This window comes from Anser anser (genome assembly GCF_964211835.1).
Source record: "Anser anser genome assembly, chromosome: 10".
In the NCBI taxonomy this organism is placed as follows: Eukaryota; Metazoa; Chordata; class Aves; order Anseriformes; family Anatidae; genus Anser; species Anser anser.
Window position 1 is genome coordinate 18,544,861 of NC_139730.1, and position 19,253 is coordinate 18,564,113.

At 39.6% G+C, this 19,253-nt stretch overlaps 1 protein-coding gene across 18 annotated transcripts in view; it reads right to left on the minus strand.

The window, feature by feature from the left end:
• TCF12 (transcription factor 12) overlaps positions 1–19,253 on the minus strand; it is a 165,292-nt gene that overhangs the window by 37,235 nt on the left and 108,804 nt on the right. For 16 of the 18 annotated variants that reach the window (XM_083851151.1, XM_083851138.1, XM_083851149.1 and 13 more), the window contains 2 exons: positions 15,207–15,342; positions 12,074–12,126 (listed from right to left, as the gene is read on the minus strand). In XM_083851151.1, coding sequence (XP_083707277.1) covers positions 12,074–12,126; positions 15,207–15,342 — 189 coding nt within the window. Of the gene's footprint in view, positions 1–2,478; positions 2,660–12,073; positions 12,127–15,206; positions 15,343–19,253 lie in introns of those variants that run through there. The other 2 variants (XM_083851144.1, XM_083851145.1) reach the window with 2 other exon arrangements.

Below are 19,253 nucleotides of genomic sequence, written 5' to 3' on the forward strand. Positions count from 1 at the left end.
CTGGTGTATCATATTAACCTGTACAACGTGCAGAATACAACAGTGATGTGTAATACTCAGATTTATTCTCATGTGAAATACTCATAGATGATATAAAACATAAGTAATACTGTATCTTAAATTGATTTATTTTGGTGATAACTGATATTAGCACAATCTAGTTTGAAATAATTACAGAGTAAGATCATCAGATCCCTGAAAAAAGGACATTTAGAAAATAACCGATTTCTTTCTAAACTTGTAGGTGAACTGAAAAAATTGGAAAAACTTGTGTTTCAGTCTATATTCTTCATGCAGAATCAAGATATAAAATTTATATTAAATATCTTGACGCCATTTCATTTTTACAAAATTTAAACAACGATGATCGGTTAATGAAGTTTCCTTAATTATTTCACTTACTATTCAAACTTTAAAAAAGAATCATTTAGATTTGTGCTGTTATTTTCTTTTTTTTTTTTTTAATTAGGGTTGCATAATTTGTTTTCTTGTCTACAGCACAGCTCTTGTAGAAATGAAAGTGGAGAAAAGGTGAAAGCAAAGAACAGATAAATGTGATTTTTGTCACAATTTTCAAAATTTGTCAGAGCTCCATAATGAAATTGTATAAACCTGCCATAAACTACAAATATTTTCTATATATCAACAGGTGAAGGAGGATGAGAAAACAAAAAAAGAAAAATCGGGTTTAATTTTCTATTTCAGTGCAAGTACTTCATTTTCCTTTATGAAACAGATAAAGGGTTTTTTTTCCTTTTTAAATTGGTGAAAATTCTTGAAACATATTTTTAATAATTTCTGTTACACATAACGGTAAGATTTTACTCCTTGATGAGGCATTTCCATTAAAACGTGACTTCTCACTTTCAAGTGTCCCTCCTAAAACATACAGAAATTACAAAAAAAAGAACTTCTCCTAATAGCGTTTTTTAATCAGACTTAATTTTTAAAATTTAAGTTTATTTATGTGCCAGTGCACAACATCTATTGTGGTGCTTGAGTAGTTATTCTGTTGTTTAATATTAGGCTTTCTTCCATCTTACAAATTAAAAAAGTTTTAAAGGAACAAAACACTCAGTAAGAAGTATAAGCACACCACGTATTTTTAACACATCATTTCCCACTTGTTTTGCCTGTAAGTGAATCAGATTTTGTACACATCTGTAGGTACCAAGGAATGTCACTACCCAAAATCGAGTAATTCAGATAATCTCAAAACCTCAAGCAACGAGATGCATAATATCAACTACTAACTGACCGAACAATATAATCGAAAGCAATAAGACATAAAAATTAAGTTATATAGTATTTCCATTACAGAAAGTTTCATATTAAGATTTGGCGTGTACACTGTGTGCTTAAAAAAAACCACACACACACACAAATCTCCCCTCAGCTTCATATATCCTCCTTCTATATACTTAAATTAATAATTTGTTCCAACTTGCAGGATTCCTGGGCAAGAGAACACTAGAAGCCAGCAAGAAGTTAAAAAAAAAAATTAAATAAAACCTTGGGCAACATGATATAGGATCATCATATGATTTGTCATCTATTTACTAACTCTTCAAGCTCATAAAGGTCACCTCTGACCCGTAACAGGCACATGCTATCAATTTTCAAGCCATGCTCTCCTACAGCACCAGCACTTCCATCTACTATATGCCTGGAAATACTTAATAAGATCAAAGCCTTTTTTCCTGCTACAAGAACAAAGAGAAATGTTGTAATAGAGTGATCTGTGCTCTAGAAAGAATAAAATCAAAACTCCATGCAAGTTATATTCCCTTTGCTTCAGGGGTATTGTACAGTTAATTTTACTTAAGCCTTATATATATCTTCACATAAAACTTCAAACAGACTGTTTTAGGTTCGGAGCAGACATGAAAGAAAAATAATTTCATATTTGAAAGACAGCTGGCGTTTATACCAAAGGAAATGAAATAGAGACCGTGCAATTTGCCTCAGCCCTCTCATCTCCCCTCGGGTACCCTCACGGTTCCCCGAGCAGCTCACACGCTGCAGCTTTAACGAACAGAAACATCCCCAGCTTAATTAGCGTTGAACAAAAACCCGGACAAAAAGTTTACTAACGAAGACAAAGCTCTCGGCGGCCCGCGAGAGGAGAGACACGAGTTAATAAAAACATGAGGTGACTGGCAGCAGCTCCCCTTATCCTCTTCACCCTGCTGTTCTCGCCCCATGCCGAGCCGCGGCCGGCCCGGCGGGCTGCGAGAAGCGCCCCCCTTCAGCGCGCTCCCTGGGGGCGAAGGGAGATTCCCAGCCTCCAGGCGCCGGCACCAGGGGCCCGGGGCCGCCCTGAGGGGCCGGGGGCGCCTCCTAGCCCGGGCCCGACCGCGGCTCCCGGCTCCCAGTCCTGAGGCGGCGCCCCCCCGGGCCGCCTCCCGCTCCCCGCCCAGCCGCGGCTGCCCGGCCAGGGAACGGAGCGGGCAGCAGGAACAAAGGCGGGCGCCTTACCGTCTTCCCGTTGTAGTAGTACATGAGGGAGCTGCTGCCCACGCCCGGCACGGGGTAGGCGCAGTACATGGCGAGGCTGGCGCGGCGCCGGGCTGCAGCCCAAGTGCGCCGCCTCCCGCCTCCCGCCGCCGCATCCGCCCGCCGCCCGCCCGCGGCTCCCCTCCGCCGCGCACGTGGAGCCGCTGCGAGGCGGCGCATGCAAAGCAGGGCCGAACCATCGCGCCCGGCCCGCGGGGGGGGCGGCCGCAGCCTGCCCCCAGCCCCGCCGAGCCCCGCCGAGCCCCGCCGCCCGTCGCTTCAGGCGCGGCCCGGGCAGCGCTGGGCGGCGGGGACGCGGCCGCGGGCTGCCGCTGCTGAGAGGACGGCCAGCGCCGTGCCCGCGGGGGGAAGCGGACGGAAAACTTCGGGTCGTGTCACAGGTTGGGGGAACTGTGCAACGGAGCGGCCCCGCCGCGCTCCTGGCACAACAGTCCCTCATCCGTGCCCGACAGGGCTTTTGGGCTTCTTTCGCCAAACGGCGGCGTTACCGGCCCTTAGCTCTTAACGAGGGGTAGCGCTTCCTGCCGCCCTGCTCCTACACCCACCAAGGGCGGCGCAGACTGCTCCGGGACGAGAAAGGCTCCAGCCCGACCCCGTTCCCCCCTCACGCCGGGGCTGCGAAGCTCCCCGCCGCCAGCCGCAGGGCACACGCACCTGCAGCCATGGGGTCGCCGGCCACAGAAATCCCAACTAAAAGGATCTGCGGGGGTGACAAACTGACTGCAGCAGAGTATCAGCATCAGATAAACACCTCGGTAGGCTGTTGTACAATGCACCTTATCTCGGGACATGACAACGGCGGTGTCTGTAAATGCACAGAGAACGCACACACTGACAGAAAATAGTCACACTTCCCGGCTGAAATCCTTTTGCAGGGAACTCCCCAAGCAGTTAGGAGACTACAGATCCTGCAGTTTACATCTGCTGAAGAACACTTGCATTTTGACTGCAAGTAAAACTATACATCCAGAACTATTTAGCTATGCAGTAAAGCTAATGACACCCGAACTCTCCTCCAGTACAAAAGGCACAGCAGCAGCTGCAAAAAAGAACATCCCTGTACTTCAGACTATTAAAGCGCCAGGCCCACAGAATGACTTGCGGCTTCCTTCTTCCCCTAGGGACCACAAAGACCCATTTCAGCCCCTAGAGAATCTGTAAGAAGCTTTGATTTGCAACTAACAATGCCATTCCTTAAAGCTTCTCGCTAATGTTCGGGACTCTACAGATGAGATACGCTAAAAGATCTTCAGATCTTTGCATGTGCTACTTATCAAAGTGCACTGGATTTATATCGTTAATTTAGACAAGTGTATAATTTAGAAAAAACCCTAAACACTGGGAAATGCACTTCCAGCTTTCAAGGGGGGGAGAAGTAAGGACACCCCCCCCCCCTTTTTTTTTCCCCTAAAATAAATCAAGCACACAAGCTTTTAAATCATTAAAATATACTTCCAGGTGACTACATTCAGTTCTTTCAAGTAAGGGCTGTCGTCAACATCTTTGTAATTGCTACTGTTCCTCCACATACACATGCTCCATGTTCAAAATAGGTGTATTTGAGAAGAAGAGCATGATAAAGACCCCTCTCCAAGACTAAGCATTATCCACCCGTATTAAAAATAAATGGGTAAACGTTAAAACATACAGTAGGAAAACTAACATCTCTATGTGGCACTCACTGCTGTGCATACTTCACATTACAACCATCCAATACCTGTATAGAGCAATCGTAATGAAAAGTGCATAGGTAATGGTAACTGGTAATATTTACTAACACAATTAACATTTATCAGTACAAAGGAATTATTGACATTGTTCACCATCACATGGCTAAGACGACAACAACAAAGACAACAATAAAACCGAGTTATGCCACTGCAAATGCTGTTTGTAGACAAACTAGTTTAATGGCTGGTACCTCCATAACGATTCAATAAACAAATTTGTTCCTGGAATTACTTCCCCACAAATCAAACGGGTACCAATTTCATTTTACTGAAAAGCAAATTAGTTGTCCTACCCTCCGTGACATCAATGTGAATAAAATCTTTGTGTCCAATACTTAAAATTCATCACTGTACTTGTTCTACATTTACTACTACGTTATTCCTCAATGTACTTTGTTAGGTCAGTTCATGTTACAGGTTCAAATCATAATTCAAGCGTATCAAACTAACCCTCACATGTTTACTTAGACCAGAACAGATGAAAAATAGACCTAAAATGGACTAATTTGAAAAGCTGAGCACAAAACTGCGATATCATTACCACTAACTCTGTATTTGTAGGAGCTCCAACCAGATAACAATTCCAAGAACTTCTGAAGTCCCAAGTAAGTTTGTGTTTTGTGGTCTCATTCTTTTTTAATCCCCATTTAAGCTAAGCAACAGCTGCTCTGAAATTTGTTTTCTTAAGAGACGTTACAATGAAATGAATCAGGGCTGGATCAGTGATACTGTATGCAGTACAGTTGTTTACTCCATTTTCCTTGGTGACAAGTCAAGGGTTAATCTGATGACTCAGCCTGACAAAACAAGTCAGCTGGAGACAGGGCCAATTTTTTAAACTTGATTTCAGACAGACATGCCGTCAGCAGAGGAGCGCTGAACTGACATGCACTTTGCAGCCCGAATTGTTTCCACTCATGACCCTGTACTGTGTGTCAAAAACAATAAGCTGCCTGTTTCTAAAGTATATAAAGAGATTATGAAATCTGATGCAAAGTGAAATACTATCCTAATAATAAACCAAGCTACCTGTGTAAGAATAAAGATTTTAACAATAAAAGGTTTTGGGAATGAACTGTATGTTCTTCCTAAAAATCAACCTTTTATGTGAAACACATTTTTGTTCAATTTGTCAGAGCCACAAAGCAAGTACACAGTAAGCATATGTAACCCAGCACTTGAGTCTATAAAAAAAAAAAACAAACATAATTGCTCCAGATCACTGAAAATTATCCTCATACCACAGAAAAGGTAATTATGTAAGTGCCTCAATGGACAAGAGCCATCCTCTGGTCAAACATATGCCATAACACTGGAATATCATAATACTTGAGAAGTGTTAATGCTTTTTAATCACAGCTTTATTATTTTAAATGGGTCTGGTCAAACACAAGCAGCAAAAACTTTTACAATAATTTTGAGTCAGACATAACTCAAAGTTCCTTTTTCACCAAAAGAAGCAACTGTGATGTGTAAGTCTTGAGTTTCCTCACAGAGAGCTGGCATAAATCCTTCTGAAAAACGGTAACCTAATACAATCTGAAACCTGCTACCGATGAGGACGCCAATTCTGTTCTTCTTCCTAATCTGTTTCATTTCTGAGGGGCTAGGTTAACCTGCTGCCTTTGGAAATAAGGCTAAGACAACTGCCCTAGAAGGCTCTCTCTTTATCCCCACTCTGCGCGGGGTTGGAAGTTTTTATCAACTTCAACCACGTTTGAAAAAGGCACAGATGTTTCAGAAGTGATTAAGCTCTTATCAGTTCTAAGAAAACCCGAAATTGAGACGGAGGAGACTGACCCCAACCAATGCCTCACTGAAGTAAAGACAAGGAATGGGGAATAAAGGATAAAAGACAAATTCTTGGAAAGTCATCTGATACTGAACAACCAATTACTAATTAAAATACACACACATACATATGTATCTGTATGTATAAATGTGTGTGTATAATATATAAGTATCAACTTTGAGCCACTTGCAATATTTCAGAAAAAAATTCTAGGCATCTTAGGACTCCTAGCAGAATGTATTTTACAGCCAAACATTCACTAGGATTAACCAAAACAAGGCCAGTGTCAGCATGATCTGTAACTGCACACACCAAGCAGAACGCAGCTCTTCCAAGAGACAAGAATAAAAGCCTCAAGAATCAGCCCTCACTGCTTTAACTGGAAATCACGTTGTTAATTACATGGTAACAAAACAAGAAAACTACTGACAAATACCAGTGTAATTGATATTAAATCCTACCCATTACTTTTATGTAGCTATATTACAGAGTTTTTGAGTTTTTTTATTTGCTGATTTTAGCAAAAACTTCCCGTTAGCTCTAAGTTTAAAAAAAAATTGTTTTTAACTGGACGCTGCAGTTACGGAGTTCCTCTCTGAGTAGTTCCCCATGTAACAGTGAACTTCGGATGCTTCATTCCTTTAATATAAATATTTTACTAGAATGGAAACAATAGGGAAAAAAGCTGTGTATCAGAGGCTTCACAATCAGCCCCAAACCAATGCATTTAAAGGGGGCTAAGGCTTGTTCCCAACACTCGGAAAGGCAATACGTTAATATTGTTCCAATTCAGAAAGCTTCGTTATTTTGCCGAAAACGTTCAGTGCCCAAACACCCGCCAGGCTGCGCACGTAGGGCCGCGGCTGAGCCCCGAGCCCCTCCCAGCGGCTGCCGAGCGCGGCGCACGGCGGAGGCGCCCCCTGCTGGCGCAGCCGCCGCAGCGCGGCCGAGGCCGCACCCCCCGCACGGCCCCCCGAGGAGGCTCCGCCCCCGGCGCTGCGCGGGCTGGGGGCAGCCGCGGCGCCGCCATTTGCTGCCCGTCCGGGGCTCCCCCAGCCTGCGGAGGCCGCGCTGCTGGCGGTCCTCCCTGCTCCCGCCGAGGGGAGGAGAGGAAGAAAAGCCGTTCCCCTGAGCTGTCTGCGTGAAGTGCCACGCTAGTTCATGGTAACGGAAGCGTTCGTCTTCCAGGTAAAGCACAAGTCGCAGCAGTTCGTGCAACTTCTCCGTGAAGTTCCACGAGCTGCTATTCTGTCACGTTGCCCTTAAGAAAACAGCCTTACAGCCGTGCGCTGCTTTTAGATTCTCCTGTGCAGATCTACACTAGTTTAGGAGCATCTAGTATGCTCATTTTGATGTGTTGTGAAAATGTAAAGAAAAATAAAATAAAAAATCTACCACTAAATCCACTGTGTGTATGAGGGATTTTCACAGAGAAGGAAAAAATCTCAGTAAAACAACCTCGCAATGGCCTACAGCACAGCCCGGGACCAGGCCAGCAGCCCTGGAAACACGATGTGCCTGCAGCCAGAAGCTGCTGTGAAGAGAGGGTCACGCACGTACCTCAGCCTCATGCAGCGAGAACGCCACCTGAGCGCTCACAGCAAGACTCCACGATGGGCAGCTTAGCTGTTCAGTGACAGCTGAATGGTTTTCACGTGTACAGCAAAGGGCGGATGGGATGCTATAATCTTAAGTCACTGCTGTTTTCAGGTCGATTTCAAGTAAGTCCCTTCCCTAAAAACACCAGACTTTGAATCTGATGGCCAAAGAATAAGCATAAAGCAGAAGGAAGACTGACTCACAAGGAAGAAACCACAAGTTCTGCGTTGCATTATCCATAGGGATTCATTTGCTCACTTTCGTTATTTAAAATGCCTTATAAAACACAGCACAGCATCGGAGGCAAGGGTCGGGGTTACTCATGTCCCCGCGTGTTACATGCTGAAGACAAGACAGACAGCTGAATGCATCACTTGACTGCACCAGGCAACTCAGAACTGCTCTGAACAAACTCTAAATACCACTTTTTACATTTTGGCACCATTTCTGGCCAGCGTAAAGCGTTCTGTGGGAATAAATCTTATGAAGAAAATTAAACACAATTAAACACAACATCACAGTCAGTTCAACACCGTATCCACACAGGATGCTCCGAAGGTTTTACTCAGACATACTATTCAGAAAAGAGACCCTGATCTCATAAAACTGTTCCAAGGATGTTTATTTACACCAGGCTACTTCAATACATGCTGAACTTGTTAATTGTGAGGATAATTCTCTAAAGGAAGTTTGCTCACATTAGATTGTATTAAAAATACAACATTCGCTAAATATTAAAATCTCAAAAACTGGGTTTCAGATAAACAGACAACCAGATCACTTCCACCCCCTACTTCAAGTACTCTCTTTTAACCCTGGGGAGGAGTGGAGGTAGGAGGGATTACAAAACGGAGTAAGACGTATTATTTTCTTTTTTTTTATTTTTAAATTTTATACTTCTCAAGCTCCTTCTTTAAAAGGCTAGTATATTAACAAAAAACTCAGTGTTTCAGAAGTAATTCTACATATAAAAATCAAGTTTCCTCTTTCTGTGCTTAGTAAAGAGTTTGAATTTAGAGAGAGATCTCTGCTGATGGAAAATGTTCATTTGACAATCTGATTAAATAAGTGGCAATCAAAAGTTTAATATTAACTGATAGCCTTGGGTGCTATGGAAAATCTAAAATGCTCAAAATAGTTATTAGAAATGGCACTACACAGAAAACATTTGTCACAGAATTTTCTGTAACAAAAAAGATCAACACACAAGTATTTCTACTCTCTGATGTAAGACCAATTAAGTGGCAAAGGAATAATGACAAATATATACAATATTTCTCTTACAATCATGACACAACAGCTATTGCTCATGGTGCTAATGATAAATATTGGTCTGAAATATTTTTTGACAACACAGGTAAACAATACCATGCTTCTGCTCATAGCACATTGGTAATTTGATTACAAACTCGTTGCACATTTCCAAGCAAGCCTTACTGTTCTCCCTCTGCAGATCAAGAAGTTCTTTGAAAACACTGACTCTGTGCTCTCTATAGGTAACTGGTGCCCCACCGATTAGTTACAATTGTTTTTGAGTCGCATGATGTTATTACTGTTTCTTGGCTTAGTTAAGACAACTCCTACAGTCCAAAGAATTCTCAGAAATACCACAAGAGTTTGTAATTTTTGAGGATAATGGAACTGCCACTGAAAAAAAATATATTCTGTTAGTAAAACATAAACAGCTCAAAAATCTCTGTTCAAGATTGACTTGAGCTAATTAAGAAAGTAAATCACTGATTTTTAGTTTTTATCCTTCCCCCAAAGCTTTACATTTAGTAGTTAATAGTTCAACACAAACACTTGGATGTCAACATCAAAAATGTTTTGGGGCAATGACTCACCACTTAGCCAACTTAAGATAGCAGAACTTAAAAATACACTTGTTTGGTGCAATTAGTTTTCATGGTAAAAGGACAAATTCGGATTCCAAGTCGCATTCTAGAAAGTAACTAAACAATTAATTAGCACTTCTCTATATAACTGTTTTTACTTTAGGCCTTGATAGAAACACGTGAGGAAAGGTAAATCTCAAAGCAAGCAATTTCAGAAAATACCATGCATATCCAAGAGAAAAAGAAACAAAGTAGATTTAAAGAAATCGTACCTCAGAAGATTGCTACTGAATTAGTTACCTAGACAATTACTAGACTACCCACTGACATAGTAGTCCCATACTAACACAAAAACATTAGAGAAAACTGTAAAATAAAAAAAAAAATCCAAATCCTTTTATCGTGTAACATTAAGAATCCACTATCTTTTCTTGTGACCTCCCATACTATAATTACACTTCTCTGCACTACCTATCAGCTAAAACAATTTTATCTTTGCCACCATACATTGATTTCTTACCGAAGTATAGTTAAAATAAGTAAAGACAACACTTAAATAATTATCAACTCAATTTAAATTTGCTATGATGGTCAGTACATTTTAGTTTTGTGCCACATGCTAAACAAAACATCTCAGAGCACTTTTTTCATAACCTGTCATCTTTCTTCAAGGCTCTATTCAGCACTGAAAGCATTTAAACGGAGAAACGGTGCTTTAAAAAAGCAGCATAGCAATCTTTGATTCTTCACAGTAACTGCGCTTCACTGCTCCAACTGGTATAGTGTTAATACAAACAAAATTTAATCAGCATTTTGTTGTCTTCATTCAAAAGAAAAATTAAATGAAAAACATTTGAAAAATACTGCTTCTTAAAATTAATGCCTAGTAAGAGAAATTAGATAAATTTTTCATTCACTAAAATGATCTCTTTACCTGGCTAATGCTACTAAATATTAAACATGTAATGCAAGTTTTATTACTCTCCTAGAATTACAGTAATAAATTACATGGAAACTGCACTGCTACGTGTTTTAGCTTCTCTGACATTTTTAATATATTTTTGTTAATCTAGCAGAAATCATCTGCCAGACTGTAAAGCCACCCTACATAACACACAACTGTTAAAATGTAAATTGCCAAACTATTTTTAGCTGCTGCTGAAGGAGGGAAAGAAAGGGGAGAAAAAAGGCAGAAGAAGAATATTCCTGGCCTCGGGAATAATGATTTGAGGCATTGTGTTCATTTTGTTTATCAAGCAGCTATTCAGCCTCTAGTGGGGGCCCAAGTGCTTATGCAAGCAAAAGCTTTTAAGAGTGCCTGCAGCTGCAATCCTGGCTTCCAGGTAGGCTGCAGGTTCAGAGCACAGCTGCCCCAGGCTATCTACGCTATCTCAGCTCCATCTGGAAGTATGGTTAAAACAGGATTTCAGATCCCGGTTTCTGTATGCATCACCGTGAGCAGGGGGAGGGAGAAGGGCAAGAGAGGGAGGAGAGAACGGGGGAGATGCAAGGACTGGAAGACACCATCCATACTTCAGCCTTAATACAAAATAAAAAGATCAGACCCATTTCGTTCCCACTATATTACTGTTGCCTGTGCAGTGTGCGCTATTCAGCCTATCCGGCTTTGAGTTATGACTCATCCAAGTGCACCTGCGCCCATGTGTTAAGTACTGCCAAATAAAAGCCCAACATCCATTTACACAACAAAGAGATGTACCCCGCAAGGCAGCAGCGCTTCCCCCTCCCCTCCTGTTTGTTCTGAGCAGGGAGAAAAATAATTCTGTCCTTCACTTCACTGGGGATTTTTCACTTCACGTGGATCTTTAAATGCAGATTCATTTATAAACAATTTTCTTCCTTTTACGAATAAAGCATATTTAACACCACAAAACACCCCTATAGCATTAGATTATCACAGCCATTAATGATTTTTCCACCAAAACCCTTCCAACCTTTTTCATCAAAGCCCTTTATTCTCAAAGGATAAATTTTCAAGCGAAGAGGGATCAACAAACTAGTTGCTTGAAAGCTTTCCTGATGCTAGGCTGAAGTTAGGAAAGGCTTAATGAAGGCTTTAAAATCCACCAGGGCTTCACAATGAACATCTGACTCGGTGATTTATGCATATTAATAACCTCAGTCCTACTGAGGCAAGCTGAGCTGTACATGTCCTCCGAATCTTAATGTCTTCAGCTCCACTGGGATTATTACAAATGTAAATTTCTAAGATTCTCAGCTATTAATCTCTGTCTGTCCTCCTGTTCAGCAACATAATGACTAATTAAACATCAAAAGACCTGTACAGGAGATCTTCTTTGACAGCTCCTGGCCCAGCTCTCTTCCCAAGAGAGGAATTCAAATGACAGGGACAAGTGGGTAGGAGCATATGAGCAAGCTACAAATCACTGCTATGAAATCTAAAAATTACACATCAAATGTGTATTTAGTCCTCAAGAACCACTCCCAATTGCCTACCCTAGCTGTTCATGTCCAGTAGATACCCTCCCTAACAATAAGTTGAATAATTAGTGCTCCAGGTACATAAAACCCGGTTTGAGCCCACTTTACTTACTATAAGTAAAAAATGTCATACTTACAGAAGAAGGCAAACCTGGGGGCACCTTTCTTACTTTCTTTGTCTGCAGAGGATCTGTACACAGAGGAACAACACATTTGATCAAGCATCTATGCTGCAGATGGAAAATAACTATCCACTCTATACAGTTTCTTTCCACAACAGATTTCTTTTTAAATTCATGTTTTGTTTTTAATTTTGTGCCAATGAAATTTGTGTCTCTCATCAATGCAAGAAGGTGCTTAAAGAGGTAACATACAAGTGATCTTTTCTAATAGAAAGCTTTCCTAAATGATTACTTTCAAATCCTAAGAACACTAGCATTGCAAGATATGTTGATGCCATTATACACTTGGTAAAAAACAAAGATTTTGAGATAACTACGAAGAAAACTGGACTGATTAGCAATAAACATTTTTTCCCTTTCTGCATTTCATAGTAAAGATAGAACTATGAAAAAGGAATTTATGAAACATTACACGCTAAAAATAAACATGATGTAAATTTCTATAGCATTTAGACTATAGAAAGGTTTTAAATAATAGGATATGTAATGACCTAAATACTTAAGTAAAAGTTAATACAACTCATTTTTTTCATGTTACATTAGAGATAGATATGTAACCAGCCTCCTTCTATCAATAATAATTTTAACAACACAGAAGTAGTCAGCAATTGCACTATCTGAATCAAGAACCTGAACCAGTTTAGTTAGCTGCTAATGAAACTAATCTGAATGCTTACTATACATGCAAATTAGAAGTTAACGGATGTTCTGTGATGAGTATCTGGCAGTGTTATCGTTTCTACAGTTGACTGATTGAGTCTTCAATTAAAATACAGAACTCCTATTTTTCTATTTTCATTCAGAAGAGTATAATCACAGTTAGAGTATAAGATATGACAAGATAAAAATTAATTACTCATTCCCACGTGTAATAAACCCACACAACTGCTGGAAAAATATTTGCTGGATATCTTCACTCAGATCATGCCATAGGAGGTGTTTGAAAAGAAAAAAAACACTTTTGCAAGAGGTATTTACACTGCACACAAAGCATGACCTAGAAGGGAACACTGGTTGATTTCAACAATATCAAAGTAGCAAATTTAAAGAAAGTTTGTTAAAAACCCTGGACAAGCCCTAATTCAACTTTTCTTTAAATTATTAGCCAGCAGTTTTATAGCATTTAACTACTCCGTTTAAAAAATAGCAAAAAAGTATTTCAGGCATACTTTCTCAAGCTGCTCGAAATGAAATGAGACTCAAGATACAAGTTCACTTTACTGGGACTTTGGGAAAAACTTGAAATTCATAAATTTGTAAGCACCACCTTCCCATGTCCCAGTTAGAGCCTGGCAGATTCAGCCTTGACAGAAAGAGGAATGTTACACTACTGGTAGTTTGAAAAGGGTAATATACTTTGAATTTCTCCTTCAACAAAAAATAAACATGAGCACTACTCTGAAAACACCATGCTTACCTTCATTATGTCTAATTTTATACCTGACACTTAACAAACTCTATACAGTTTGCACAAGAAATTGTAACTTAATCAGTGAGGGAGAATCCTAAACCAGGTTGTCTAATTTCTATTATGTACTTTAATACGTAGTTGTTTCATACACCTCCTCAACTTTTCTTCCCATATAATGTCACTCTGTCCAGCCTTCAAAGTCACTGTGTAACAGACACCTTGCTACCCATAACCATAGCAAGTTACTATTACATTAGTTTCTCACTAAAACTGATTCAATGGGGGCTAATAACGAGAACAACTTATTGTTGTTATTGTGTTATTACAAGTCTTTTCTATGGAAGTTTAATCAACCTTCCAAAGAGCAAACAAAATATTTCACTTAACTTTCACTGAATATTTCACCGAACTTTCCTTAGATTGTTCTTCTAAAACAGATCTGAAGAATGTCTGTATTTGGTTCTCATATTCTAAGGAACATGAATACTTTCAAACACATTTGTAAAGAAAAGCAACCCCAGATTAAATGGTGGTTGTCTTGACAACAGGTTAAATAAACTACATGAAAATGTATTTATATGTACATATAGGTAAAGTTCCATAGTCACATTTTTATAATTATAGATTAAAAAAAAATATGAAGCATGTTCAGGACTATTTTGATGCCCAGAGAGTTTGCAATTTCTAGTTAATACTCAAATTACTTCAAGAAACAATTTGCATTTGATAAAAACAAAATTTTGGGTAAAGTATGGTTTAAGTTATATGGTTCCAACAAGCAAAATTTTCATAACAAATCTGAGTGCTACACAGAATAAAGGACATTCAAAAAATATGCGGAACTAGAGCAATCACAATGACATAAAATGCCAACATTGAAAGATGGTAGCTTTTAAACTGGAATATCAAGTTACAGTCTCTCTTTTTGTAATTTTTTTTTTTTAAACATGCATACCCAACTACTTAGGATACTCCTACAGCAGAAATGATAGAACAGCTGGCTCATTCTTGATTCCCTAATTCAACAGAAAGACTTTAGAGCTATGAAATATTACCAGTGACTATGACTGAAAAAGAAAGCTTTATTTATCAAAAGTATCTCCAGAATACAAATACTGTTATAGTATAACTATTTTAAGCAAGTTCTTGCCTGCTTATTTTGCAAGGTAGTTGGATTTTACGGTAAACTACTAGTCTCCAGTTTCTAAGAACTTTAAAGGCATGTTGAACCAATTACAATGAACTATGTATTGCCCTAAATAAAGTTACTTTTAGCATATAAAAGGATAATTGTTTCCCCTTTGTGTCTTTCCCCTACTAAATAATGGTAATGACCTCAAGGTCAGGCATTTCCAGGAGTTAATGATGGCATGGGTTAAGGGCACTCAGCTGGTCATCAACTCCTATCCATCTGTCATTATTGCTTTTGCAATTAAGGTTTTTATTGGAGTTTCTTGTTTGTTTTATAAGCAATACTGAGCAGTACAGAATTCAAACCAGCATCTCAAAGAAAATTTCTATAATTCTGCTTTCTCTCTCTTATATAGCAGTTTGCTGTAATTTGAATTGCTCAGTAAAGAGCAATTATCGGTATACAAACTGAGCTGTCAAAGAAAATAATAAAGTCTGCAGAAACGCATCACGAATGAAAGTTTATAAACTGTCTATATTACTCACCAAGAGCTGGTGAGTCATGAAGTGGTCTTCGGCGCTGATTTGTACCAGAGAAAGGGTAGTAGGCTGTTCCAGGTTTTCCCGAGGATGACAGCTGACCTGGACTTCCAAGACCCATATCTGACCGAAGCAGGCTAGACTGCAAAATACACAAACAGAAGTAAAATTAAGCTCTGTAATAATTAAGCTGTTAATATACCAGGCTAACAAACTATTCACTGTACATACTATGCTTGCCATTTACAGGCATTTACTGGGTTCTCAGCGAAGGCCTTTGAATTCAAAAGAGTTAACTTTTTAAAATTAGCATTTAGAAAATATACTGCTGTGTAATTCAGAAAGGTGGAGCAAGTTTTGCTGTGAGCCTCCAAACAACATAACCATTTCTGTTTAAGAGGCCTGAAAGAAACAATTCATACTTAAATTATAAACAAAAATCGTAATACTTGGTTTAGTTTGCAATGTCACACCACCTATTATACAATATAAACATAACTGATAAAAACTGCTAGAAGTTTACAGTTTGACATTAGGTTTTAGCACATACTTAGAAATTCAAAGTTATATTACATTCATAAAAACATGGAAGAATCATCCCAAAATATCAAACAAACAAAGGAGATAACAGATTAATGCACAGAATATAAAACATTATGACATTTTAAAAACTTCAACAACATAGTTGAATGCTTTTTTGTTTCCTTTTCATGCAGTAAATATGAAAACATCCTAAACCGTTAACAAGTGCATTATGTATTATTTGGACTTATGGTATTTGGATTTCTGTGAAACTGAAATGACTGCTGGTGACTTATGGGAACCTAGTTTCTTCCATGGTCAGTACCATACTTAACCTTGTTTTAGTCGAAAAATCCCCTAAGCTGGGGTAAAATTCAGAGAAGTGTTTGTACAGGGAATATAATGCTACCAAGCAGTAAAAAGGCATTTACTACAGCTTTAGCACTACATGTTGCATAGAACTTTCCTCCTACACCAACATCCATTTCGTATTACACACAGCTCAAGTCTCTTTATTTTGCTTTTTATATATTTAGAAAAATCAGATGGTGTTTTATGGTCGCCATGGAACCAGCAGTCTTCAGATCCAAATAATTTGATGCTCATTTCTTAATACTAGGTCACTATGCAGTCCAGTCCTCATATTGTGGGTGAGGTAAAACATATAGCTGTTGGATGGCAGTATTACAGCTGTGTTTGCCGGCATTCAAACTGCGCTAACATTTCAATTACTAGATGATGCAAGACAAAATCTTCTGGCTGGATTAACATTTACACCAAAATAAGCCTGAAGTGTCATCTCCTTTCAGCCCCACTAGCGGTTCCCAAGCCAACTTTCCTCCTCCTCTTAAACCACTCATGAAGATAAAGTCGATGCACACAGCAGGTTCCCCAGGCTATCAGACAGGCACATCTACAGGCTGGGTAACAGCAGCAACTGCTTCAACACCACTGCTTTCTAGGGCTGCAGTAGCTCTCTGGAACACGAGCAGACACCATTCCTTCCGATTCTCCTCAGCTTTCATATTAAGGCCTAAATAGGAAAACTCTATCTTGTGAAAAGCGTTACTTTCAAACCAACACCGTCTAAAAGAAAATATGAAACTAATTCTGTTCTTATCCTAAGAATTAACCAAAAAGTAAAACTTGACCTTCAGCCCAGGAATATCCAGGACTGAAGGAAAGCTTCTTTGCATGGCCCTTGGGGACGAAGTACTGTGATTGTTATTTCGTGTTGCAGAAAGAAGGCCCCATGGACAGCACCACAGAAAAGCTGAGGCTGGAAGGGACCTCTGGAGGTCACCTCGTCCAGCCCCTGCTTGCTCAGAGCAGCTGTCAAACACAATTAGGAACTACAGCCCACTCACACTGAAGACAACGCTCCCCACTCCCTTCCAGCATCTTCCCAGCACTAGGAGGGACTTAGGAAATACAATGGGATCCATACAGAGACCTCCAAAAAGGAAGTAGGAGGGTTTAGTTCCTATATTCACAAGGGGCAGGCAAGGACAGGGATGGACACAACAAAAAACAGTAAAAAGTCTTCAATTCACTTCTATCAAGCCATTCCAAAAGACGTGTATCTGTGCCTTTTCCTAACTTAACCTCCAGCTTTCACCTCATACCATTTGCCACCCTTGCTTTTGTTCTATGTATTCCAGTTCTTGACATTTCCACATTTCCACTGGAACCCGAATTTCAAAGAAATATGGCTAGTATGAACATAAAATAAGCGCATAGATAATATACATATCCAGTACATCCCAAACTGTGCAACCCTGGCCTATATCCTATTTCATTAAGAATTTTTATCCCCCCTCTCCCTCTAGGAAGACAAAAAAGGACAAAAACCCCAAACAAACAAAGAAGGCCAAACCAATTAAACAAACAAAAACACCACCCAAGAAAAGCATAACCTTTGTCTACCATTCCCACCACCGAATGAGGCATCTGTTTAAAATTTTGTAATTATTCCTCAGTCTTCCCGAATAAAATAAAAATAGATGTCATTAGTTCATCTTATTGATTTTTCTGCCTGTCTGAACCAATTGAGAAGCAATATTGATTAGGACTGATCCTTTCCTAAGGGCATCTGATAAAGAAAGGAATACAGAATACCACTGAGGATAGCAAAAAAGCTTTGTATTATCAGCACCAGGCTTCTTCTGCCTAACTGCCTGGGGTCCCTGCACAGAGGCGAATCGCTTACACACGTAGGCTGCGATGTTCTCCATAGAGAACGCTCTCACTCCGCCGAACCTCATCTGCCAAGCACAGATCCAATTACTAAAGAATAATCAATGACTGGTTATTCTGAACACTGCCCAGTCCTGTTTGGATTACTATTATAAACAAACGGACATCATTCCTAAATAAGATAAAAAGCCTCTTCAGATTTCGTAAGACATTTCCAACTTCAAAATAGACAGGAACTTATTTAAAGCAGCATTTTTCCCTAGGGAATGTGTGTTCAGTAACCAATCCAAAGAAAAAAATAAAAAAGGCTTTTATTACAATCAACTACAAACACAACAATCCTAATTCTAAAGAGGCTGGAACAGAGAAAAGAGGTAAACATGACTGCTTTACTTCTCAAGTTCATCTCTTGCAGCAAAATAACAAGAAACAGTTTTGACAGCCTCAGGGGAAATGGCGTGACCTGAGTCCAAAAATAAAAGGCCTTTTTTTTTTTAAAAAAAAAAAAAAAAACACGAACAAAAACCACAAGGGCCAGTATCTAGACAAATGCTTTGAAGGGGTGCCTTTCCTGAAAAGTATTCTCAGAAAAATGAACTGTAGGGAAGACACGTATGCAAACGCTGCAATGGTGAGGTGGAGGAAGAAGAATCATATCTTCATATGATGGTGGGGCAACATGGCTCTGTCCGTGTGTATTTATGCGTCTTTGTCACAGAAAACAAGAAATATTGCATTGCAGCTGCCCTTGCCTGTATGCAAAGTTAGCTTCCATTCAAACTAACAAGCTATATCAAAATGGTATGGCTGGAGTACAAAAAAGAACATGCTCCTTGCTCAAGGTATTTTAATTAATTATTATAAATTCATTCTTTCAAAGAAACTCAGAATAAAAGAAAGTTTGACTACTCTGGAAGTTGTCTTTTATGTAGCCCAACTCTTCCAACCTCTAGGATCCCAGTGATACAATCTGATGCCAAAATACCACTCTGCCTACGATGAACTTCCAGGACACCAGCCAGCAGAATTCTAGCATGTTGGTAAACAGTTCTTCGATTTTCTTGCTTCAATATATAAAACCAAATGTGGACATGTCCTTATACAATATTCCTTGAAGCTCTCAAATGCTTGGTTTATATGCATATAGGAAAGCCCAGATACATGAAAGCAAACTACATGAACATTTTTAATGAACCCTCTCCATAGGCTTCACTACTGTATGGAACGCTTTACCATTTCAAAAAAAATCAGTGTATTCTAGGCAGTTGGCCTTGTGATTCCCTCAAGCAATCAGCATTTCTGGTAGTCTAAATCTTGCTCATCTTATTTTTTAAA